The sequence below is a fragment of the Staurois parvus genome, unplaced genomic scaffold, assembly GCF_062004578.1.
Source record: "Staurois parvus isolate SC_StPar_1 unplaced genomic scaffold, SC_StPar_1.0 ptg002248l, whole genome shotgun sequence".
Taxonomy (NCBI): domain Eukaryota; kingdom Metazoa; phylum Chordata; class Amphibia; order Anura; family Ranidae; genus Staurois; species Staurois parvus.
The window spans coordinates 70,920-98,661 of record NW_028320044.1 but is presented as its reverse complement, the minus strand read 5'-3'; the positions used below and the strand labels follow the sequence as shown (position 1 = coordinate 98,661).

Sequence of the window (27,742 nt, the reverse complement as noted above, 5' to 3'; positions counted from 1 at the left end):
CACACCAGGTGTGGCTTGGCATGTGATTTGCTGTGCCAAGCAACTTGCAAATCACATGGCAAGTCGCACCGTATTGTCCGCAATCAAATTGGTCATATTGGTGCGATTCCGACTTGGTCGGAGCCACACCAATTTCTAAAGTAGTGCATGTACTATTTTGGGTGCGACTAGCATAGACATCTGTGCCTTGCAAGCCGCAGATGTCTTACAAGTCGCACCTCAAGTCAGAATACCATCCGACTCTGAAATCACACGACTTCACTGGAAGTTGCTTGATTTCAAACTCTGATCGGTGTGACCGGGGTGTAAGGCTGGATTCACACATGTGCGGTGCAGATTGAAGCTCAGGCTTCACAACTAATTGATACAGCAGTTGTTCAGGTTAGGTTCAGGTCAGGGTTTTATCCTGTTCACAAATGATGACGTGAGGTTTAGGAACGGTTCCCATAGAAGTCAATAGACTGCAATCTGCACCTGAACCTGACCACACTGCTCAGAAATCTTGTCTTCCCCCCAGCCTGGACCCCACCCCCCATTGACTTCTCCATCACATCCAACAACGCCAATATCAAACCCGCCCCGCAGGCCAGAGTACTTGGTGTCATTCTGGACTCCAACCTATCCTTCCAGCCCCAAGTCCACTCTTTAACAAACTCGTGCAGACTCCACCTCCGCAACATCACCAAAATATGCGCATTCCTAACCCCAGAAACCACTAAACAGCTCATCCACTCCCTCATCATATCACGACTCGACTACTACAACTCCCTCCTCACTGGCCTGCCTCGCCGCTGGCTATCCCCGCTTCAGTCCATCCTGAATACGGCTGCCAGACTCGTTCACCTTTCCAACCGCTCCTTCTCCGCCACCCCCCTCTGCCAATCCCTCCACTGGCTTCCGATTGCGCAACGGATCAAATTCAAAATCCTAACACTGACGTACAAAGCCGTCCACCATACTGCCCCGAACTACATCACTGACCTAATATCCAAGTACCGCCCAACACGCACACTCCGCTCCTCACAAGACCTCCTTCTCTCTAGTTCCCTGGTCTCCTCCTCCCATGCCCGCCTCCAGGACTTCTCCAGGGTGTCACCCATCCTCTGGAACTCCCTGCCCCAACCCATCAGATTATCACCTACTCTCCTCTCCTTTAGGCGCACCCTAAAAACCCATCTCTTCAGGGAAGCCTACCCCACCCCCTGCTAACTTGACCGACCTCCTCCACTCTTCCCACCACTCCATCCCCCACAGCTATCTCCTCCTGTGTCACCATCCCCTCCCTCCTAGATTGTAAGCTCCAAAGAGCAGGGCCCTCGATCCCCTCATGTTTTGCATTGTATTGGTATTGTTCTGTCTCATGTTCTGTCCCCCTTTGTAATGTACAGCGCTGAGCGAACCATTGGCGCTTTATAAATACTGTATAATAATAATAATAATAATGTCTCTTGTGCTGATTTTGGGGTTTTTTGTAGGTAAACTTAGGTTTTAACTGTCAATACGCGGTATAGCTGGAACTTAAATGAAAATGCAGAGTGAATGTAAATTAGTACATAAATGACAGATGGAACAAACACACATTTAGGCCATGGTAAACCCTCTCCAACTGCTATACATAATGCTTTAATTGTATGTATTTCTGTGCCATCTTGTTGTTTGTCAGTCCAAAATAAGAAAAAAAACTTGCCCTTCGCTCCTGTATACATCAATGTGGTGTGCCAGCAGCATATGTAATGCATTAATTATACGTGGTGTGCCAGCAGCAGAATCCATCCTTGGCAGATCCTTGTGAAAACAGCGTCTCCACCGCGTGATGGCTGGAATATGAATACACCTACGACAAATATGCTTTTTCTTTATTTTAGCAATTAGCTAATATCACTTTGAAAGGATCAACAATGTACAGGCCAACAAAAAGAAAACCCTTTTTTTTTAAATGTAAAAACCTAGACTTTTATTTCTGTTCACGTGAAAGAATACTAAAGCAGTATAAATCCCAAAAGCAAACCGTTACTATGTTGCACCTTACCAATTCATAGATTTGATGGATGCATTTGTTTTCTTTTTTAGCTTTATTTCTTTTATTTTCTTTTACTATATTTTTATTGAAAAGAGAAACAACATAAAAAAGGCACATACATAATACAGCCACAACAAATGCTCTGTCTTCTATTTTGGTCTGGTGATCCAGCCAGTTAGAGCCATTCACATACTCACCGGCCACTTTATTAGGTCCACTTGTTTAATTGCTTGGTAACACAAATTGCTAACCAGCCAATCACATGGCAGCGACTCAATGCATTTAATCATCTAGACGTGGTGAAGACAGCTTGCTGAAGCTCAAACTGAGCATCAGAATGGGGAAGAAAGGGGATTGAAGTGACGTTGAACATGACATGGTTGTTGGTGCCAGGCTGGCTGCTTTGAGTATTTCAAAACCTCCTGATCTATTAGGATTTTCACACACAACCATCTCTAGAGTTTACAGAGAATTGTCTGAAAAAGAGAAAATATCCAGTTGTGTGGAGGAAAATGCCTTGTTGATGTCAGAGAAAAACGGACATTCAATTTCAGCTGCGACATTCAGATGGTAGGGTCAGAATTTGGAGTAAACAACATGAAAGCATGGATCCATCCTGCCTTGAATCAACGGCTCAGGCTGGTGGTGGTGTCATAGTGTGGGGGAGATTTTCTTGGCACTAGTAAGGTTTATCTAATAAATTGGCTGGTGGGTGTATTTTGAGCCGCATCTAATTTGTATGACTTGTGAAATAACATTGCTTTCTAATAATGCCTCTTCACATATGTTCAGTGCAGATTCAGTGCAAATTAAGGCCAGGTTCACATCTATGCAGATTGCGGTTGATGCTTTTTTTTGGGTGCATTTTTGCAGTTTTTATTTTTTTTTACACCCGTTTTTAATTTGTTTTTTGCAGTTTTTTTTTTAATGCATTTTTTGCTTTGTGTGACTTTAGCTGGTTGTCAAGAAGTGTGCGGCCGCCAGTGTCCTTAACAACTAGTAAACAACCGGAGTCATTAGTGGGGCTCTCCCCTGACAGCTGAGCATAAACAAATCTATTGCCAGATAAAATTCCAGAAAAAAACAGTGTGTGGTCCCCCCCAATCCATACCAAGCCCTTTGAGTCTGGTATGGATTTTAACCACTTCCCATCCGGCCTATGTACATAAACGGCTGGACGGGAGCAACGCAAGAGCAAATTGCCATTTATAAACGTCCTCCCACATTACCTGCCTGTACGTGCTCCCTGGGAGAGCGCAGCACCGCGATCCAGTGCCCGCTGTGTCCGGAGGATCGCTGTACGGGACCTTTGTGTGAGGTCCAGATTCATGTGATCGCTGATTGCATAGACGATATTGTGTTGCTATGGGATGGCGATGATTCCTCACTACAAAATTTCTTTACCACTCTAAACTACAACAACTTAAATATTAAGCTCACTTTTAATCATAGTTACAGTAGTATTGATTTTCTGGATCTCACCCTCATCAATGATGGCACTAAAATTACCACCAAAACCTTTTTTAAAAGCACAGACAGAAATGGGTACATCCCAAAAGACAGTTGCCACCTGCCTAGGTGGCTGGATAACATCCCCAGGGGACAATTTCTTCGGATAAGGCGGAACTGTGGTAATATGCAAGATTTCATTGCACAGTCTAACATTCTTAGAACAAGATTCATAGAAAAGGGCTATGACAGCCAACTACTGGATATGGAGATTGACCGAGTGGCTAGTTTGGACAGGACTAACCTGCTAACTACACAACATAAGACCAATAAAGAGATTTTCTGTCCCTTTACAACTACCTTTTCGATGCAATATAAAGAAGTTGCCAGAATTATTAGGAAGAACTGGAACATTCTTAAGAGTGACCCGGTGATGTGTAAAGCCTTACCGGAGCATCCAGAAATCATCTACAGAAAAGCACCTTCACTAAGAAACAGACTAGCCCCCAACATTGTCAATCCCCCAAAGCAACTCACGTTTGACTTTCTAAATAGAAAAGGGTTTTTTCCTTGTAACAGATGTATGATATGCACTTGTAATGGAATTCACAAGAACCCGATAAAAAGTTTCTGTTCGAATTCAACTGGTAGATCTTTTGACATTCAGTCTACGATCACATGCTACAGCTCCTATGTTGTCTACCTTTTGGAATGTAGTTGCGGGAAGCAATATGTAGGTAGAACGACAAGGAGACTGAGAGACAGATTGAGAGAACACCTGGTCAATATTAAGAAAGGTTACAAGGAGCACTCCTTGTCTATGCATTACCGCCAGCGACACAATAGGAATCCACATTCCCTGCGTTTTGTGGGTATCGATACCATCAAAAGTAACTGGAGGGGTATCCACAAAAAACGAGCGGTCTCCATGCTCGAGACCAAATGGATATATCTTCTACAGTCCCAAGTTCCACAGGGACTAAACGTAGAATTAGATATTAATTGTTTCATCGATACCAGCTGATCGATCGTTTATGATCTAAAGTACATTATTACTTTTAGAATTTAATATTTCTAATGATTTTACATTATAAACCAGATTGGTTTTAATCTATATGTTTGACGTAATTTGTCTTTACTTGTATTCATACTAGAGTAACATAATCGCTTTCAATAAGTTGATGCACCTTAATCTTAGTACATTGGTTTTAAAATTTAATATTTTTAATGATATTACTTTTTAACCAGAGTGGTTTTAATTTATATGTTTGACGTATTTGATGTATTTTGCCTTTATCTGTACATTCCTATTGGAGTGCTATAATCGCTGTAAAAAGTCGATGCACCTTAGTATTTTCTAGTTTAATATATTTCTTAATATTGTTTCACCACGCTGTTCTTGTTACAATGGGGCATTAAGTATGTTCCATGTGTAATTTCAGCTAATCCACTTGCCCCGTGTTGATTTAGGAATGCAGTATCTTGTTCCCACTAAGATTACTGCTGAACCAACACTTGTATGTCCATAATGTGTTTTGGCTTCTTAAAAATGGCTGCCGCGAACGCTAGTGCGCATGCGCGACCGCGCGACCGCTACTGCGCATGCGCGAACCGGCAATAACGGCGGCGCCGCATTGCGGTGTATTTTGGCGCTTTTTTATGTATAAAAACACTCCTTTTACCACTGGCACAGTCCCTCTGATGATGTGTACTCACACGATGCGCGTTAGGGAAGTGCCAAGCTATTTATATCCTGTGTACATGTACCTCTGGTCTGGCCGTTTATGAGCAGCTGAACCGTTGTTAGTAAGTTCTTTTCTGATTATTTACCTACTTTAATAAACGATATCACACTATTTGAGACCTTTTTCCACGGGCTCTTTATTTCTGGGGAGCCTGTAATTCTGAAGGTCCTGGGGCTGTGCTGAGCAAAGGACACATCTGCAAGTGACATCCCTGGATCCATGACACAGCTCCTCCTGGAACGGATGACATCTAGTGGTCGCCCTATAGATGACATCCGCCTGATCCTCTAATACAGTGGCTGGACTCAGCTTCCATCCGGATAGATGACAACTAGTGGTCACCCTATAGATGACATCTCCTGGCTCCAGTGATACAGTGGCTGAGCACCAGGGGCAGGTCTTAAATGCTCCATGCGCTTTAATATGCGCTATCTGGTTAGTGCATTATTTGGCTATTATCATTTCTGAAAGTCACTACTTTTGGTTTTTTACATATTGGAGACTGTATGCATTTTCAGCACATCTGATGAACTTACACTGACATTTTACTGATCCACTATCATATGTGGTCTATCATATGTTTAATCGCTATTTGGGTTAGCGCTGCACTCTCATTCTTTATCAATTACTTTGGAGGTTCCCGAGGTGCCTTTTTGTGCAAGCAGTTACCGTACTTACACCTATACACTGCGCTCGATTTTATATATAGATTTTATATATAAGTTTATTTTATTAGTTTTGTGAAGAGGAGTGCTCCAAAATGACTCCAGATCGTTGTGCAGGTCTGATCTGCAACTACAGGAAACATTTGGTTGAGGTTATTGCTGCCAAAGGAGGGTCAACCAGTTATTAAGTCCAAAGGTTCACATACTTTTTCCTCCCTGCACTGTGAATGTTTACATGTTATGTGCAATTAAACCATGGCAACATCTAATGTTTGTGTAGTATTATGTTCAGCAGACTGTGTTCTTCTATTGTTGTGACTTAGATGACGTTCAGAGCACATTTTATGCCCAATTCATGCAAAACTCCACGTAATCCCAAGGGGTTCACATACTTTTTCTTGCAACTGTACATACTCACACACTCAACTCTCTCATTGAGGAAGGGGGGGCACACAGTTTTTGTGTTGCCTAGGGCAGCACAATACCTAAATACACCACTGAGCCTCATATAATAAGTCAGTAGTCTATGCCTGTCTCTTGAAGCATGTCCCACGTCTCCAGCAATTCCTGTAGCATAGTCACAGTCTCTGACAGTCTCCTGCATCATATCTGCAGTCTCTGGCCATTTCTTGTATTATGTCTTCAATCTCTAACCATCTCCTGTTTCATATCTGCAGTTTATGACCATCTCTTGTGTTATGTCTTCAATCTCTGACCATCCCCTGTAATATGTCTACAGTCTCTGACCATCTATTGTTTGATGTCTACATTCTCTGACCATCTCTTGACGTATCATGGTAAGAGCCTTTGACTAATTTCCTGTTTGGTGTCTACTGTCTCTGATGATGAATAGTCACTGAATTTTATGTTTTGACCTTTGGTAATGTAGGGGGCTGAACATTAGACCCCCTTACCTCCCCCATATTGAGAAAGTTAACCACCATTGATCTAGAGCAGGATTCATTAAATGGTGGACCACGGTCCAGATCCAGAACGGATCACTGTCCAATCTGGACTGCTGCAGTTACATCATTTATGAGTTATTCCCCCCAGCCTCTGCTGTCGATACAGATACAAAGAGAGAGAGCAGGAAGCAGGACAGCTCTGGATGGGGGGCGGGAACTGCCAGAGTTAACTTTTCAAGTTGACCAGCAGGTGACTGGTTGCTAGGGAGCAGGGAGGTCCTAGCAACCAATCACTAGCTTATTAATATGAAAAGTTAACTTCAGCAGCTCCAGCCTTCTGTCCAGAACTGTCCTGCCTCCAGCTTGATGTATCTGTGTAAGGCAGAAGAGTGAGGCTCCATCCACACTTGCGTAACTCCAAAGTCTCAAGACTTCCATTGCAACTTTGGAGGTCAACTTTTATGCGTCTTGATCCAACTTTACACTCATTGGCACTAAGTTGCATCAAAAGTCACATCAAAGTAGCACAGGCAACTTTTCTAAGTCACACAGATCTGAACAGGTGCCATTGAAAACAATGGCTGCTATTTGTCATACGACTTTGTGTCAAAAGTCACATGTCAAGTCGCACAAGTGTGAATGAAGATGATGTGAAGGGGGAAAGAAGGACACTGTGTGTATGTTGGGGGAGGGGGGTAATAAGAATGGGGGCAGAGGACATGAAGTGGTGTATTTTGGTATTGTGCTGCCCTAGGCAAGACTAAAATCGGGTGCCCTTCATCTGAATTTGTCCCAACTCTTCCTGTTTAGGATCCACCCCTTCAGGACAGGGCAAGAGGGGGGGCAGCGGGACAAGAGGGGGGGGCAGCGGGACAGGAGTGGGAAAGCACCAGTCCTCCAACCAGCTCTTACCTGTCCAGCAGCGGTTCCTCCACATGGTGTCAGGATCTGGTGCCAGGAACAATAGGTGAGCCTGTGTCCCATCTCCACCAGGATCTCCAGCGCCAACTGCAACAAAGAGCGGGGGGCCTCCTCCACCCTGACCTCATCTTCTTCTTCCTTCTCCTACACAGGCCATCCATTGGCACCCGCTGGCCTCACCCACCCCACACAGTCCAGTGCACACTGCAGATCCTGACTGGAGCCTGCCTGACAGCGGATCCTGGCCCCCGACCACTCCCTGCACACACACCGGAGATCCACCCACCACTCCGCCCTCTACTTTGTGTGTCAGCTGTCCCCCCCCCTCGGCCCTGCCACTCACACCAACCAGTGTCCCTTCTGCCTGGGGGCATGCTTCCCTCCTATAAAATGCCGCCCAAGGCAAATGCCTTGTTTGCCTCTCTGTAGATACGCCCCTGGGACATGGCTGGGGGAAGTGATGTGAAAGGAGTACACCACAGTGGGGGGTAATGTGAAGGGGAAACTTTGATGTGAAGTGGGGGACTGTGATGCAAAGGTGGGGGGGATTGTGATATGCAGGGAGGACTGAGGACACTGATGTAAGATCGGGATTGTGATATAAGAGAAGGGAGGCTGTGATGTGAAGGATGGCGCATGAGATTTGGACCTCAGTTAGAAAAAACTTTTTACTGATGGGACCTCTGTGAATTCTGTACACCTGGTCTAGAGGAAGGTAAGACAAAAAAATTTATATTTATTTCCTAGTAAGTAGGATTTACAGCTCCTTATTTAGTTGTCCACCTCTGAATCCTTTCCAAAAACTCATTTGTCCTTATAACAATTTAGTATTTCAAACTATTCCCCCATATTCTGAAGGGTGAGAAGATGGTACACTGCAGACTCTGGGGATATACAAGAAGCCAGTGTGTGGTTTAATGTATTGCAAACCCATCTGCTAATTAAATATCACTTTTGGGTGGATTGACTCATGAGATATAAATACTGCAAAACCTATTTCCATTCACAATTTATAATTCTCAGTCTCTCTTCCACAGATTGGCCAAGGCTACACTGACACTGATTCCTCTTTTTGGGATTCATGAAGTAATGTTCATGTTTGACACAGATGAGCAAGCATCGGGAACTCTGCGATATATCAAAGTCTTATTCACCCTCTTTTGCAGCTCTTTCCAGGTGAGCCTAGCAATAAGTAAAAATGTGGATCATTTACACAAAGCTGTCCATTTATAGAGAAAAAAAAATGACTGAGCTATTTGTCCTGTCATGTATGTTTGTTCTGAGGCAATTCCAGCAAAATCAAATGGTACTAGGCTATTTTATTGCCATTAGTATATGATATGCTCATCAGCTACATCGAGGGGTCATAATGTGGTATTGTCCTGATTCACGCCCTTTGCATGACATCAGTTTTTGCACCATCTGCACAGAATGGACGAACATGCAGTTTCACAGCATGAAATAGCTCTGCTAATTTTTTCATAAATACGCATGGCTTCTCTACAACTGTCTAGATTTCTCTTCCAACCAACATACCAGGTCCAATAACACATTCAATACTTTCCTCCGTTTACCTTCTAACCACTGGGGAAGTGACCAAACTCCTTTCTGAGGCCCATCTCATCCCTTGTCCCCTCACAACTACTACGGTCCCTTTCCTACTCTATCCTACACTCTCTAAGCCATATCTTCAATCTCTCCCTCTCTATGGGCACCTTTCCCTCCCCTCTACAACATGCAGTGGTTACCCCCATACTTAAAAAAAAAAAACAGACTTTGGCCATGTCTAGCAGTTCATCGACTGCAGCTATTACTATTTCGACCACCTTCCCCTCCTTTTAGATTGTAAGTTCCATGAACAGGAACCTCCTAATCCTTCCGTATTGAAACTTATTGTGAGTGTACTGTCTTTCTTTATATTGTAAAGCACTGTGCAAACTGTTGGTGCTATATTAATCCTGTATAATAATACAAATTGCAATTTCCTCTGTTTGATACATTGGGGATATTGATGTACACAAGCAAGGGGGTGATTCTATATTAGTCTGAACCAGCAGGAATATGTAGCTAAAATTACAACCTTCAATTCACTTTCTCTCTCTTGCAGGGTTTGCTGGTCTCTGTGCTGTACTGCTTTAACAATAAAGAGGTGAGTGAAAGCAAGCAGCTGTTATCCACAGCTAGAGAAGCATCTACTGTATGTACCTGGATGCTATAAGCAGCAACAACCTATTCATAGGTGTGCACGACCTATAGCATTAGGATGTGCACCCCAAAGCTCAAACACGTGTGTGTCTACATATATATGGCCCCAGCACAATAATTTCTCTGTCAACACAGTGAAAGAAGTGGGTAATCACTTATCCTATGACAGAGCTGGTAAGAGGGAGTTCTTTCCAATCTCTCTGCTGCCACACATAGTGATAATGCTAATGCGCACTGGGTGATTAGGGTGTGCCTAGGCACAATTGCCACACTCTGTGCGCATGCCTATGAACCTATTTATTCCCATACAGAAATATGAATGAAGCTGACTGTACACATTAAAGCCTTTTAGATCTAGCAACAGCCACTTAGGGCCATTGAGTGGGTACGGGACAGACTAAAACATTTAAAGGGAAAATGGCTTAATGTAGCTTAACGTGTAATAAACTGCGTAAATCTCAATCAATTGACTTGAAACTTTGCACAGCCCAAGTTCTCAACATCCCAAACATGTCCTAGACATTTCATAGATGTCGGCCTGCCACAAAGAAAATGGGGGACATTAAGCTTGTTTTTTGGGGAGCTTAATGTGGCTTAACGTACAAAAAAGAGCTTAGATGTTTACCAATTTCCCCCAAACTTCACACAATAGAAGACTCTATCTATGGTAATATATTCTGAAAATTTCAGATCATTTGGTAAATCACACCAAAAGTTATTCACATTAAGCTGTATTTTACAGTGCTAATACATTTCATGTGAACAGCTTAATGTAAACAGTGCTTAACGTACCATAATGTGCCGAAATCTCAATCAATTGACTTGAAACTTTGCACAGCCCAAATTCTCAACTTCCCAAGCATGTCCTAGAAGTTTCATATATATCGGCCTGCCACAAAGAAAATGGGGGACATTAAGCTTGTTTTTTGGGGAGCTTAATGTGGATAAATGTACAAAAAAGAGCTTAGATGTTGACCAATTTCCCCCAAACTTCACACAATAGAAGACTGTATCTATGGCAACATATTCTAAAAATTTCAGATCATTTGGTAAATCACACCAAAAGGAATTCATGTTAAAGTGATACTAAAGGCTCGCGGTTTTTTGCATAAAAATAACAAACGCGATAATTACCTCCTCTGTCGCATTTGGATTTGCACAGAGCAGCCCAGATCCTCCTCTTCTTGGGTCCCTCTTCTGTGCTCCTGGCCCCTCCCTCCTTTTCAGTGCCCGCAGAGTAAGCAGCTTGATATGGGGGCACCCGAGCTGTGTCACCGCTCCGTGTGTCCATTCAGACACAGAGGCCCGCCTAAGCCACACCCCCTCTCTCCTCTGATTGGCTAGCTGACTTTAATTGACAGTAGTTGGAGCCCATGGCACCACTTCTTTGTCTCAGCCACTCAGAAAGGAGAATCCCGGAAGGCTGAGAAAGTCATGGTCATCGCTGGAGAGAGAGGGAGCTAAGGTAAGTGTTAGGGGGGGGCTTGCTGCTCACAGAAGGCTTTTTATCTTAATGCATTAAGATAAAAAAACCTTCTGCCTTTACAACCACTTTAAGCTATATTTTACAATGCTAAAACATTTCACGTGAACAGCTTAACCTCCCTGGCGGTATTCCCGAGTGTAGCTCGGGGTAAAGTTTCAGTACCAAAAGCGGTAACCCCGAGCTACACTCGGGATTACACTGCGGCGTTGCTCAGGGATTCCCTGCAGCGCTTACCTTGTCCTTCGCTCCCGCGATGTCCCCCCTGCAGCGTCCTCGACCATCTCCTTTGGCCAATGCCGGCATCCGGCTTCCGTGTTCCAGTTCTGCGAGCGTCGGGACATACGGGACGTACGGGGGGCCAGAACCAGCGGCAAATTTGAAAATTTTAAAAACTGTCATTTTCTAATAAACGAATATTACATAGTAAAACATGTTTTAAAGTATTTCACATACATTTTGTCCCGAGTGCTTTGTCCGGCGCCCTGCCTGCATTTTGTCTGTTCTTTCTGCCTGGAAACTGAGAAATGTCCATGGCGTCCAAAAAGCGTCCCTTTAGGTCAGATGCGGTTTTAGACCGGCTAGAGAACAGCGATAGTAAATCAGAACCACTTGCAGAATTGAGTGATAATGATTCGTGGGGGAAATTCCTCATCAGACACTGAAAACGATTCTACGACTTTGCTCAGCGATGTGCGAACTTGGCGCTATATTTCACATTTCAGTGTTTTTGGTTTAATTACATTATTGAATTAAATTTATTATTATATTATTATTTTTTATGATTATTTATTAAATTATAATGTATGATTTCGTGTTTCAAATTTTATCCTACCCGGGATGTTTACTAGACTCTTGTTCGGACAGATTTCAGTGAGTTATTCCTAAAAATTACAGGCCTAAAATAAACAAATACATATTTCCATGCAAAAAATGTACCACTTTGAGCACAGAAATATGGACATAATCAGACCGCTAGGGAGGTTAATGTAAAAAGAGCTTAACGCACCATAATGTGCTGAAAGCTAAATCAATTGACTTGAAATGTTGCACAGCCCAAGTTCTCAACTTCCCAAACATGTCCTAGAAGTTTCAAGGGTTTTGATTTCCCACAAAGCAAGTGAGTGAAATTAAGCTTGTGTAGTCCCTACCACCTTGTGCAGGTGCCGTAGAGTGGGACAGCCAATGGGGGAATATTATTAGTGTGTGTTTGTAGCTCACCAGCCAATCACTGGGGGTTTCTTGGCTTGTGGTGCATGCTTGGGAAGTGCATACTTCCAAGTTCCAAATACCAGTCGATATCGGCACAAAACCTTCAGGCTTCTGCTAGAAAGCTGAACATGAAGAGGAACTTCATCTTTCAGCATGACAACCACCCAAAGCATCCATCCAAATCAACAAAGGAATGGCTTCACCAGAAGATGATTAAAGTTTTAGAATGGCCCAGCCAGAGCCCAGACCTGAATCCGATCAAAAATCTGTGGGGTGATCTGAAGAGCACAATCTGACAGATTTGAAGAGTTTTTGCAAGAAAGAGTGGGCAAATATTGCAAAGTCAGGATGTGCCATGCTGATAGACTCATATCCAAAAAAACTGAGCGCTGGAATAACATGAAAAGGTGCTTCAACAAAGTATTAGTTTTAGGGTGTGCACACTTATGCAACCATATTATTTTCATTTTTTATTTTTACTTCCCTTCACCGAAAAGATTTCAGTTTGTTGTTCAACTGAGTTGTACAGTTTATAGGTCACATTAAAGGTGGAAACATTTCTAAAATTATTTTTCTTTGTCTCACAGAAACCTGACTTTTTTTAACAGTGGTATGTTGACTTTTTATATCCACTGTATATATTCATGAGAATTGCTATGTGCTCAATCTTAGTACAGACTACCTCCAGGCCAAAATCTATGAAACTTCTAGGACATGTTTGGAATGTTGAGAACTTGGGCTGTGCAAAGTTTCAAGTCAATTGATTGCGATTTTGGCATAAAGCTCTTTTTACATTAAGCTGTTCACATGAAATGTTTTAGCATTGTAAACTATAGCTTAATGTGAATAACTGTTGGTGTGATTCTCCAAATGATCTGAAATTTTTAGAATATGTTGCCATAGATAGTCTTCTATTGTGTGAAGTTTGGGGGAAATTGGTAAACATCTAAGCTCTTTTTTGTATGTTAATCCACATTAAGCTCCCCAAAAAACAAGCTTAATGTCCCCCATTTTCTTTGTGGAAGGCTGAAATCTATGAAATGTCTTGGACATGTTTGGGATGTTGATAACTTGGCCTGTGCAAAGTTTCAAGTCAATTGATTGAGATTTAGGCAGTTTATTACACATTAAGCTACATTAAGCCGTTTTCCCTTTAAATGTTTTAGTCTGTCCCAGTGGGTACAAATATAGTGAAATATAGTGAAATGTGTAGATAGGCCCTAGCATTTTATAGTTTTGGTAGCAGCAAAGCAGACTGTACAGTCAGATTGTAATGTGTGTGACCGGCTTAAAGAAGTGCTGTATCCAGGCTACGGACATTCAAGTCTTTACGTATTCTTAACAAGTAGTAAATACGCTTTCAGACAAGACCTCATTGACCTCTGTAGCTGCAGACACTGGAGTAATTCAACCTCTAAGTTCATCAGATGCTCTGAAGTCATCCAAGTCTGGTGTCAGCATTTCATTCCCTCCCCTCTTCCTATGCATCTGCTCTGTGTATACATTAGAAGTCTGCTGAGCCATTGCTGGGGGAAGGGGGTGGGGAGGTGGGATCAGGGCAGGGGCGGACTGACAACTCATGGGGCCCCTGGGCAATAGGGGATCATGGGGCCCCTGTGTCCTTGCCCAAACTCAAAAAAGCCTATGAAAAAGGTACCAGGGGCATCTCATGGGGCCCCCTACAGACCCTGGGCCCTCGGGCAGTGCTCGAGTTTCCAAATGGTCAGTCCACCCCTGGATCAGGGTCAATTGAGCTGTGGAGTCACAGGTTCAGCTGAACTACTGAGTCATTGCTAGAAGAGGCAAGCAGGGTCAGCCAAGTTGTGGGCTCATTGCTAGGAGGGGGAGCAGAATGAGCTGAGTTGTTGAAAATCAAAGTTAAACAGTATTTGCTGTAAACTTGAAGGATGAATTACTCCGCAATACTTGCTGCTACAGAGGAAAGTGAGGGCTTGTTTTAAAGCATCTGTAAAGTGAAGGAAATTGGGTCAGGAAATTATATCTGAAAGGTATTATAAACACCACAATTATACGAATAAATGGTAAATGACATACGAGTGTAATGTATTCTAAACCTGAAAGAGATGCAAATTTTACATCAAGCAGCTGAGAGACCATTAGGCAAAGACAGACACTGTCTGTTGCCACCTCCCTCGAGATAAAAATCCCCTTACTTGGTGGGAGAGACCTTTTTATCTAGAATGAAAAGATTCCGGCAAGGTTAATCATCCATTTTAAACTCGTTTGGACTTTATTGCCCAGTTATAAAGATTGAATTTTTCATTTATAAGGGACACTTCCAATATTAAATAATCCTTTGTAGGACATTGTAGCTTTTCTTGCACATTGATAGGCAATCAGTGTTCAGTGATTGGAGTGAAGCTGTAATCTATGTTTTTTTTTTTTTCACAAAGTCAGAATGTACAATATATTGATAGAGCTGTGGAATTGTAACAACCTAAAATAAATTAAAGAGGCTAAGTCACTTTTGTTCTCTCGAAGGAAGATTTCCTATGATCCTCAGTGTCATCTACTGACCACATTATGACCACTAGATGAAACGGATGATCATAGGAAGCCAATATAGTTAAAGTTGATTATAAGGTTTTGCAGGTACAGCTATGTAAAATATTAAAAAATAAGTGCCAATACTGTTTAAATTACAGTAACATACTCTCTCACTCTGTTCAGTTGTTCTCTATTTTTTGGCACTGTGCCGAAAATGTAGAGTCTAATCTGCTGACTTCCTGAAGATTTACTGCTGCTCAGGGGCTCTGGGCTTCAGCAAAATGGCAGCCTCCAGCAAGAAGATACAGGAACAATGCTGGAGGCAGTTTAGCACACACTAATGTTGGCAGCAGGAATGTATGTTGCTTGCTAAAGAACATTATTACTTATCAAGTTTTTATTAGTAAAGTTCCACATTAAGTATAACAAAAAAAAAAAAATGATATATATATATATATATATATATATATATATATATAGTTATGTTCAAAATAATAGCAGTGTGTTGAAAAAAGTGAATAAAGCTGAAAATCCTTCTAATAGCTTTTATTTCCATCCACACAAATGCATTGGGAACACCACACATTCTATTCCAAATCAAAACATGAAAAAAAATACATCAATTTTGTGTTGTTCCTCTAAAAAAATGGAAGAAAAGTGAATATTAGACGGTTCAAAAAATCGCAGTGTTTGTATTCTTCTTTACAAACTCAAACATTCACTATATAAACTGAGAAATGATTGAAGATTTTGCTTTCCTTTGAATGACTTCATGAATATTTGGTTGTAGTCGCACTGTTTCTGAGAACTGCTGTACATCTGTGTTGCATGGAGTCACCCAACTTCTGGCCCCTGTGATCAGGTATTCCAGCCCAGGATGATTGGACCACATTCCACAGTTCTTCTCTATTTCTTGGTTTTGCCTCAGAAACGGCATTTTTGATGTCACCCCACAAGTTTTCTATTGGATTAAGATCCGGGGATTGGGCTGGTCACTCCATAACCTCAATTTTGTTGGTCTGGAACCCCAAACACACCAAACTGGTGTGTTTGGGGTCGTTGTCTTGTTGGAACACCCATTTCAAGGGCATTTCCTCTTCAGCATAAGGCAGCATGACCTCTTCAAGTATTCTGATGTATTCAAACTGATCCATGATCCCTGGTATGCGATAAATAGGCCCAACACCGTAGTATGAGAAACATCCTCATATCATGATGCTTGCACCACCATGCTTCACGGTCTTCACAGTGTACTGTGGCTTGAATTCAGTGTTTGGGGGTCGTCTGACAAACTGTCTCCGCCCACTAGACCCAAAAAGAACAATCTAACTTTCATCAGTCCACAAAATGTTGGGCCATTTCTCTTTAGGCCAGTCAATGTGCTCTTTGGCAGATTGTAACCTCTTCAGCACGTCTTTTTCTCCAACAGTGGGACTTTGCGGGGACTTCTTGCAGATAGCTTGGCTTCATATAGGCGTCTTCTAATTGTAACAGTCCTCACAGGGAACGTCACACCTTCTTTCATCTTCCTGGAGCTGATTGTTGGCTGAGTCCGCCCCATTTTGGCTATTCTTCTATCCATTCCAATGGTAGTGTTTCGCTTTCTTCCACGTCTTTGAGGTTTTGGTTGCCATTTTAAAGCATTTGCCATCATTTTAGCTGAGCAGCCGATCATTTTCTGCACTTCTTTATATGTTTTCCCCTCTCCAATCAAGTTTTTAATCAAGGTACACTGTTCTTCTGAACAATGTCTGGAACGACCCATTTTCCTCAGAATTTCAGAGAGAAATGCACTGTAAGCAGCATGTACAACATTTGCTGCCTTCCTTCCTTAAATAAGGGCAATAATTGCCACCTGTTTTTCCAAGAATGAATGACCTCACTAATAGAACTCCACACTGCTATTATTTTGAACATGCACCTTTCAATGAGTGATTCAATGACACAGAATCAGCAGCATGCATGTCATGACTGTTGGGTCTGTTGGATTTCTATTACTCTACTACACCTGCTAGGAAATTATTTGCCATGTAGAAATATCATTTCTGCCAAAAACAGTGATTGATCCGGTTAGTGATGTCTGACGGCTAGTATTTTGAACATAACTGTATATATATATATATATATATATATATATATATATATATATTTATTTATTTTATTTTTTTTTTTTTTCTTTAAATTTCAGTTTTGGATAGAGTGGAGAGAAATTAGAATACCTGTCAATTTTTTATTACTGTGTCCCTGTTAGGGAGATTCACCCTCTCTATTTGCCTACTGTTAACATAATAAAAAAAAGAGTCCACATTTTGAGTCCCCTGAACAGCAAGAGAGGAAATCATTTAATGAGGACACTAGTTCTGGTGACAACCAGGGAATCCCTCATTTTGAAGAGATTTCCTCACTTCCTGTTTTGGGCATTGGGCAGGAAGTAGAGGGATATCTCACCAATGGGACACAGATGACAAAATACTTCACATAGGTTATAACCCTCTCTTTCCAAAATAATAATAATAATACACTTTGGGGTTTATTTACTAAAGCTGGAGAGTCCAAAATCAGACTCCTTTCTACATAGAAACCAATCAGCTTCTAACCTCAGCTTGTTCAATGAAGCTTTGGCAATGAAACCTGGAAGCTGATTGGTTTCTATGCAGAAGGGAGTCTGATTTTGGACTCTCCAGCTTTAGTAATTAAACCCCCAAGTGTCTATAGTTTTTGACTCCATAGTGTTGGAGCTCAGGTTGGTTGTACAGAAGTTGATTGGCAGATTGAATTCTGTACAACCATTGTCCCCATAAATGGATTGAAATTCGGTGGGTCCCTGCTGAACCAGGTGAATTTCCGGCTTTACATTGAATAATTGCGTTCCTCCTCTTCCTCATTTGAGTGTTTCAAGCTTGGCGACCTAATGCACAAGCCTGAGCACTGCGATGTGGGAGGAGGTCATCTGCTCCCCCATACCCAGAAGCACCAGGTATTTGTTGAGCGCTCTAGCACAGTGGAGGAGCATGAAATAGACAAACATCCATTCATGGGTTCTTTTATTGCCAAGAGAACCTGTTAATTAGTTTTGATTGGGCAAAGTGACAGATTTTTTTTAACTACATAGACTTGTCTGTATTTCTATCCTTTATAGGTCAGGCATGAGATACGAAAAGAATGGCAGATGTGGAACCCGAACAGGCCATCCTTTGCCGTCAATAAACCAATCATAATGACATTGGATGCTTTGTGAACCTGTCACCATGGAATTGAGGGGTGTTTGCTTTAGTGCGGGGCCAAGGTGTACAGTGTACCAACACAACATCTCCAAAGCCATTCAACCGATTGTACATCATCAATGGGATGAATGTTACATTTTAAATTGTATTGTTTATCTGGTGTGTACCATTACAGTGCCAATATGTTTGTGATTGGTTTCCTCATGCAAAAAAAGGTAATTTTCCTCTCGTGAAGTGAACAAAAAAAAAAACTCACATGGAGCCGGCTTAAACTAAACTCTGGGATAAGCAGGCATTCTCTAAATACAAGATTCTCGTGTATTCTTCCTTGAATCTTGGTGTGCTCTGTGTATTAGTTCCAGATCTGTGCAGTAATCCAGTGTGAAACGTTCCTTCTGAGTGGGAGCTTCCTGTAATAAAGACCAGTTATTGTGCGAATTTCCCCAGACCCCACTCACGCTGTGTTTTGATGTGAGCTGTAAATGTTCTGTATTCTGTCCTTCTACAGTGTTTTGGTGTGTATTATTGTACAGTGATGGTGTGTTTATACGTTAGTGCATAGTGCGTTGCTGTACACTGTGTTAGAGTACAATGCGTTAGTGTATAGTGTGCTAGTGCGTTAGAGTACAATACATTAGAGCGTACAGTGTGTTTTGTTGTGTATTATTGTACAGTGATGGTGTGTTTATGGTTTGGGAGCATATGATGATCTTTGACTTGTAATCCTAACATGTCAATTTCTCTGCTCTTCTAAATCTGCACTTGGCTATAATGTGCTTATTTAGACGGAAATGCAATTTTAGGACAAACCTAATCAGAAATGTATGTGGGGGGGATTTGGGGAGGTGGGAGGTGTTTGTTTTTTTGACACTTTATTATGTATTTTTATCTTGATCTTTTGATCTGCAGCCTGTTTTGTGGATAGATAAACATACAAATAATTGATGGTGTGTGCTAAGTTTATGGCCTTGAAAATGTTGCTGGATTCATATTAACCGTTTGCTGCTGTACCCTGTAATAGCACTGTTCATTGGAAGGTGTGATCTTTTAGATTGTAAGCTCTTATGAGTAGGACCGTTCTATTTTAGCAACATCCATCCTGCTTTTTTTTTCCCACCAAGAAATTGACTGTACCTACTTGTTGCTGCTGTCAAAATAAATGTTGAATATGTATTTGATCAATAAACGTTTGGACTATGTATTTTTTGGTTTATTTCATGTTCTAGTTGAATGTACTCGCACCCATAATTTGTTTTTGCTACCTATATAATATGCTCAAATCTTCCTTGTTAGAGCGCACATGTGCAAGTATATCCTAAATAATCCAAAAGCCCCCTATTGCACCACCAATGTTATGTACCAACGAATAGGTCGTATTCAGTGTGCAGCTAGCTATTATCTGTATACAATCCTCTTTACAGTGATCATCAGGGCCTTCAATTTGTGTTCACATTGGCCCTTTAACCGCAAAATAACATATATTCACCAAAGTCAGATATATAATCACGATGCAGGAAAACCGCTATGGCACATGATGAGGCTCTGGAGCGGCTGTCATATGGGAAATACGTCATCACGTTGGCAGAAGGACATACGTGCGCACCCAGAAGTGGTAGTGGGGAGTCTCGGTGGTTAGGAGAGGAGTTGGGAGAGTTTCAAATTTGAGAGTGACAAAATTGGCTGATTTCTGTGAGCACATGAAGGCGAGATCGCTGCTCTCTACAGAGGAGCTGATCCTCATCTGCAAAGTAAGTGTGGCCATTGCAACAATGTTCATAGCATGTGGGGGGAATGTGATGGTTTGATGCTTTTTTGGGTTTACAGGTAATGTGAAGCTTTTGGGGGGCTAGCAGCCTGTCGCTTAGCGCACATGTGCATACACACGCTACTTCCTGCTTATCTGCACATTAGCTTGCGGGTATTGATGGGTCACCGATATTAACCATCCCAGCAGATAGGCCTTCATGTTTAAACTTTGCGTATATGTACATATATACCGAGTACAGTGCGTTAGTGTACAGTGCGTTAGTGTACAATGCGTTAGTGTATAGTGTGTTCGTGTATAGGGCGTTAGTGTATAGTGCGTTAGTGTACAGTGCGTTAGTGTATAGTGCGTTAGTGTACAGTGCGTTAGTGTTCAATGCGTTAGTGTACAGTGCGTTAGTGTATAGTGCGTTAGTGTATAGTGCGTTAGTGTTCAATGCGTTAGTGTTCAATGCGTTAGTGTATAGTGCGTTAGTGTATAGTGCGTTAGTGTACAGTGCGTTAGTGTATAGTGCGTTAGTGTATAGTGCGTTAGTGTACAGTGCGTTAGTGTATAGTGCGTTAGTGTTCAATGCGTTAGTGTTCAATGCGTTAGTGTACAGTGCGTTAGTGTACAGTGCGTTAGTGTATAGTGCGTTAGTGTACAATGCGTTAGTGTACAGTGCGTTAGTGTACAGTGCGTTAGTGTATAGTGCGTTAGTGTACAGTGCGTTAGTGTATAGTGCGTTAGTGTACAATGCGTTAGTGTACAGTGCGTTAGTGTACAATGCGTTAGTGTACAGTGCTTTAGTGTTCAATGCATTAGTGTACAGTGCGTTAGTGTATAGTGCGTTAGTGTACAGTGCGTTAGTGTATAGTGCGTTAGTGTTCAATGCATTAGTGTACAGTGTGTTAGTGTACAATGCGTTAGTGTACAGTTCGTTAGTGTACAATGCGTTAGTGTACAGTGCGTTAGTGTACAATGCGTTAGTGTACAGTTCGTTAGTGTACAATGCGTTAGTGTACAGTGCGTTCGTGTACAGTGTGTTAGTGTACAATGCGTTAGTGTACAGTTCGTTAGTGTACAATGCGTTAGTGTACAGTGCGTTAGTGTACAGTGTGTTAGTGTACAATGCGTTAGTGTACAATGCGTTAGTGTACAGTGCGTTAGTGTACAGTGCGTTCGTGTACAGTGTGTTAGTGTACAATGCGTTAGTGTACAGTTCGTTAGTGTACAATGCGTTAGTGTACAGTGCGTTAGTGTACAATGCGTTAGTGTACAGTGCGTTAGTGTACAGTGCGTTAGTGTACAATGCGTTAGTGTACAGTGTGTTAGTGTTCAATGTGTTAGTGTACAGTGCGTTAGTGTATAGTGCGTTAGTGTACAGTGCGTTAGTGTACAGTGCGTTAGTGTACAGTGCTTTAGTGTTCAATGCGTTAGTGTACAGTGCGTTAGTGTATAGTGCGTTAGTGTACAGTGCGTTAGTGTATAGTGCGTTAGTGTACAGTGCGTTAGTGTATAGTGCGTTAGTGTTCAATGCATTAGTGTACAGTGCGTTAGTGTACAGTGTGTTAGTGTACAATGCGTTAGTGTACAGTTCGTTAGTGTACAGTGCATTAGTGTTCACTGTGTTAGTGTTCACTGTGTTAGTGTACAGTGCGTTAGTGTATAGTGCGTTAGTGTACAGTGCGTTAGTGTACAATGTGTTAGTGTTCACTGTGTTAGTGTACAATGCGTTAGTGTACAGTGCATTAGTGTTCAATGTGTTAGTGTACAGTGCGTTAGCGTACAGTGCGTTAGTGTACAGTGCATTAGTGTTCAATGTGTTAGTGCATAGTGCGTTAGTGTACAGTGCGTTAGCGTACAGTGCGTTAGCGTATAGTGCGTTAGCGTACAGTGCGTTAGCGTATAGTGCGTTCGTGTACAGTGCGTTAGTGTACAGTGCGTTAGTGTACAGTGCGTTAGTGTACAGTGCATTCGTGTACAGTGCGTTAGTGTACAGTGCGTTAGTGTACAGTGCGTTAGTGTATAGTGCGTTAGTGTACAGTGCGTTAGTGTACAGTGCGTTAGTGTTCAATGTGTTAGTGTACAATGCGTTAGTGTTCAATGTGTTAGTGTACAGTGCGTTAGTGTTCAATGTGTTAATATATAGTGCGTTAGAGTATAGTGCGTTTGTACTCTAACGCATTGTACTCTAACGCACTGTAGTCTAACACACTATACACACAGGGGCGGACTGGCCATTTGGAAACTCGGGCACTGCCCGAGGGCCCGGGGTCAGTAGAGGGCCCCATGAGATGCCCCTGGTACCTTTTTCATAGGCTTTTTTGAGTTTGGGCAAGGACACAGGGGCCCCATGATCCCCTATTGCCCGGGGGCCCCATGAGTTGTCAGTCCACCCCTGCTATACACTAACATTGTACTCTATGTGTTAGAGTGCACAGTGCGCTAGTCTACAGTGCGTTTACAGAGTACACGGCATTTGCAATATTGGTGTATGTTTATTCAGCACAGATAATTGATCTCATTTCAGTTCTCAGGGAACAATCTTCTCCTCGGTCCCCCTGTTTATAAGGCGGAGGACATTTGTTTTCAGAAGAAAAAGAGAGAAGTTTTTCCTGTGAGAACAGCTGAGATCTGTGTAGAAGGGGGAGGGGCTGCATGTGATCTCCGGAGATAATTGTGCGATTACAGTGAAATCAAAGTCAAAAAGACAATGAAATGACCTGAAAATAATCACCACTCACCCCTGGTACTTTTTAATGCACCTTTTGGCACATTCTTTAAATGTGTATTTTGGCTCCTTTTTATCGCACATTTTAGCATCATTTATGTGCATTTTGCCTCTTTAACATGCTGTATTTTTTTAACACGCATTTTGACACGGGTTTTTTTAATGTGCGTTTTGACGCTTTTCCAAACACACATTTAGGCACAGGTTATTTTAACATGCATTTTGGTTTTCTTAGCATGTATTTTGACAATTTTTTAAAGTGCATTTTGATTTTGTTTTTAGGCATATTGGCAAACTGCACATCCGCCGGCCACTTTGGGGTGACAATAACAAAATAATGTCACCGCAAACATGACCTGCATTTCCAGAACACACACAAAAATGCTGGTACAAAATCAGCCAAAATACATGTTCCAAAAGCACCAAAATACACATAAAAATTTCAACTCACAATTTAACAAAAATATTTGTTGAAAAAAGCAGCAAAATGTTGATTAAAAACTGCACCACAATGAGCATTAAAAGGCCCAAAAAAGCAAAATGGAACCTTTTGTGGGCATGGAGTGTTGTGTGTTTTTTCAATGCTCATTTAGGTGCGTGGATAGTGTATTTGTCATATGTGCAGCAAAATGCGTGTCTGCTAACAGCATTTGGGGTGTCATTAACAATGAATGGCCCCCAAAAGTGCACCGCGTGTTTTAAGACTATTTTAGCACAATTTGAAATTGCGGCAAGAATTCTGCCAACAATTCTGCATTGCTCAGGTGATAACGTTCCAGTGCATTTTTGACGCATTCCAGTTAATTTTTTCCCCTCTATTTTTCTTCAATTTGATTAGGGACATGTGCGTTCCAGTGCATTTTTGGTGCGTTTTACCGCGTTCCAGTACAGTTCTGTGCAGGAATAATGCAGCCTGTTCTACTTTTTTTTTCTGATCCCCGGAATGCACTAAAACTGCAAGAACTGATGTGAACTATGACATTGACAACCATATAAGCTACTTTCTATGCGTTTGTGATGCCACCAAAAGCAACTGAAACACGTAGTGTGAACCGGCCCTAAATGTTATTATATGTAAGGGAACGGGACTGACCAGGAATTGTGAATTCAGTCAGACTAGTGGTGAGATACAATCAGGAATCGTATAATAATGCCAGATCTCAGCTGGAGGTGATAGGAAATGAGACACATTAACAAGATCAGGAAATAATATTACATAAAGAGTGGGGCGGGGATACATAGATTGGCAGATGGAACAGGTGATGGGGGGGAGGGGGTCAAGTTGTATAAGGAGAGAGGCTTGTATTAGTGAAGAGAAAGGGATCAGCAGTCTGGGGGAGAAGAGAAACAAAGTTGCAATCCAATATAAACAGAAGGAAAATTGACAGTGACAAACTTGTCAGAAGAACAGGACGCAGGTAACATCCACACCACTGAGCCGCTGTGTGATAGAATGAGAGGAGACTAATGCAGGCCATAGACTGGGAGAAAACCGGCCGTTTTTTTAACCAAAAAACAAATAATCGGTCGTTCAGTAGGCCGACGTTACCACCAACAGTAAAAAAAAAAATCAGCCAATTTTCTTCCCATCTACGGCCGGCATTTAATTACTTCTGTCCCTGCAGAGAGCCCCGCTATTATATTTGACATTAAAAAGTATTGCGGTTGCAACATTGTATCTATTTGTATTCATTTCGGATACAGATGGTTTTTTCCGGATACAAATAGATACATTGTTGCAACCGCAATACTTTTCAATGTCAAATATAATAGCGGACTGGAATTCTTCTTCTTTCTCTTCTTTTTTTCTCTTCTTTTTCCTCTTCTTTTTCTTTTTTTTTATTTCTCTTCTGCTTCTTTCTCTTAATCTTCTTTTTCTTCTGCTTCTTCTTTTCTATCTTCTTCTTTTTCTTCGTCTTCTTTTTTTTTTTTTTTTTTTCTTGCAGGTCACAGCTCATGCGCAGATTTTTTATCAGTAAAAAGATCGGCAGATTTGCCTATCATTGCCGCAAAAATCGGCCGATTTTTTTCAAACTTTACCAAACAAAAATATCTGCCAAAATCCAGAAAAACAGCTGGCCAATTAACCCATTAACGGTGCAAAAATCAGCCGATTTTCGACCCATCTATGGCCTGCATAAGAATGGAATTTATTAGGTGTAGATGGGATTGTCAGCGGCCCGGCACCCCCTTATCAGCGGCCCTGCATACACCAGTCAGCTGCTCTACTCCCTCTCCACTTTTTAGTCAGCAGCCAAAACCTTAATTGATTGATCAATATTCCTGGCACTGACAGAACCCTGGAAATTGACTTCTATATTTGAGGCTTTCATTATAGTCTGTAATGACAAGGAGCTTACAATCTAAGGACAGAAACTCAGACATATACTAGGCCCAATGAATCTAACAGTATGTCTTAGGAGTATTGAGCAGAAACACTCTTGCACAGAGAAAGCATGCAAACTCCAGACAGGTGCGGCCATGACTGGGATTAGAACCCCTGACCCAAGTGCTGCAAGCCCTGAGTGCTAACCACTAAGCCACTGTAACAGACAGATTGAGCTGGAATGAGGATATATAATTATATTGGGAAATTAGAACTGGACATTTTTTAAAATTATTTGACATATAAGTTTGAAAATGTTTGACATTCGAAAATAGGATGTATGACTTTGTAACTTTCATTAGGAAATGCATTACTATAGTTGGCTGATCATTTTTGGAGAAAAAAAAACAAGAAAATTAATAGAGGCAACAATAGGAACAAACAGAAAAAAAACAAAATGAAAAAGCTATTAACCGGTTGCCTACCAGCCACACTACATACACTGCGGCAGGGCGGCACCGCTGTGCAAAATCACGTTTGTAAACATCATTTTGCATATCAGGTAGGGGGTGTGCGAGGCGAGCGGCCGCCCTACCCACACCGCCGATTGCGGCCACGGGTGTCAATCACCGGGTCCCGGCCGGTCATTACCCGCCAGGTCCCGGCGATTGCCGGCAAACCGTGACACAGAGCACAGCTGTATTGTTTTCAATGCAGTTCTGCTCCCTGTCAGTTCCCAACACACTGTCACGGAGAGCAGAGATTAGCTTTCTGGGACAGTGTGCAACAGTGAAGTACACACCCCGCCCACTAGTAAAACACGCCCCTCACACAGTTAACCCTTTGATTGCCTAAAAAAAGTTAACCCCTTCCTCCCTAGTGCCATTAGTACAGGTTCAGTGGGTTTTTTTTGCACTGATCAGTGTATTGGTGTCACTGGGGATGTCAGTGACCCCAAGTCAGTTCCCCCCCAGTGTCAGAATGTCCACCGCAGTCCTGCCATAAGTCATATCTGTACCTAACATTTTGAGGTTATTTAACCACTAGGGGACCGCCCGCAGTACATATACTGCTACAAGGCGGCCCCTGTGCGCAGGATCACGTATTTAAACGTAACCCTGCAATTCGGGGTAGGGAGCATGCGCAAGGCACGCGACCACCCTACCCACTGCACCAATAGTGACTGTGGGTGTCAATCACCTGATCCCAGCCAGTGATTACCCGCCAGAGCCCTGTGATTGCTGGCAAACACTGACGGGGAGGAAGGCTGCTTTGTTTTCAATGGAGCTCTCCTCCCTGTCAGTTTTTAGCACACTGTTTCGGATCGCAGCCTTCCGGGACAGTGTGTAACAGAGAAGAACACCCCCATGCCCACTAGTAAAAGACTCCCCTTACACAGTTAACCCTTTGATTACCTCCAAATGTTAACCCCCTCCTCCCCAGTGCCATTTGTACAATGTCAGTGGTTTTCTTTTTGCACTGATCACTGTATGGGTGTCACTGGGGATGTCAGTGACCCCAAGTCAGTCCCCCCCCCCCCCCAGTGTCAGAATGTCCGCTGCAGTCCCGCAGTCTCACCTTAAGTCAGTGATTGCCGCCATAAGTCACTGATTGCCACTATTATTAGTATTAAAAAAAAATCCAGTATCTATACTGCCATTTTTAAACGCTATAACTTTCACATAAACCAATTAATTTACACGTATTGGGAGTTTTTTTTAGCAAAGACATCGCAGAATACATTTTGGCTGAAATTTATGATGAAATTTGATTTTTAAATTTTTTTACTGGACATGTTTTATAGCAAAAAGTCCAAAATATTGTTTTTTCTCTCAAAATTGTCAGCCTTTTTTTTTATAGCGCAAAAATAAAAAATGCACAGGCAATAAAATACCACCAAAAGAAAGCTCATTTCGTGGTGCAACATTGCATGACCGCAGTTAAAGTAATGCAAACCGCTTATGTTATTACTTCCTGACCGCCCTATAGCAGAAATACCGCTCCTGGGCGGCACAGGTGCGCAAAATCACATATAGATATTTATATGTGATTCGCGCTCCCGCGGTTTTCATGCCCCTCCCAGATAGCGTCAGATTGCCCACTAGTACACCAGTAATCACATTTAACCCTTTGATTGCCAGGAACACGTCATACACAATAAACCTCCATTACTAGTATAGTGTCTGAACGGATCAATATCTTTGATCAGATCAGCACTATACCAGCGTTCCCATTAGTATAGCGTCCCCAAAAACGCAGCGTTAGCGGGATCAGCCCCGGCACCTGCCAGCACCTACGTTTAGCCCCTATGCTTACCTCCCCCCACATAGATATGAGAGTATAATGTGTTTTATGCATTTCAGCGACAATACACTCTGTCATCCTCGGGGTAACCCTGAATTTGACCGGCTCCACAAAGTTGAGCCCCTCACAAATCACCTTAACCAAAAATTTGCAGATGTCTATACTCCCCAGCAAAACATCTGCGCTGATGAGTCCCTCTTTAATTCTTCTGGCTGCCTTGCATTCAAACTATTTCTCCCCAGCAAGCGTGCCAGATATGGGGTCAAGATGTAGAAGACCTGTGAGAGGACAACAGGC

General features: G+C 42.2%; 1 protein-coding gene across 1 annotated transcript in view; it reads left to right on the top strand.

Annotated features, from left to right (window-relative positions):
• Positions 1 to 19,536, top strand: part of LOC149431463 (glucagon receptor-like) — a 164,696-nt gene extending 145,160 nt beyond the window's left edge. Inside the window, exons 11-13 of the mRNA XM_089665583.1 lie at positions 8,743 to 8,881; positions 9,813 to 9,854; positions 18,253 to 19,536. Coding sequence (XP_089521709.1) covers positions 8,743 to 8,881; positions 9,813 to 9,854; positions 18,253 to 18,351 — 280 coding nt within the window. The 3' untranslated portion in view covers positions 18,352 to 19,536. The remainder of the gene's footprint in view (positions 1 to 8,742; positions 8,882 to 9,812; positions 9,855 to 18,252) is intronic.
• The last annotated feature ends 8,206 nt before the right edge of the window (positions 19,537 to 27,742 follow it).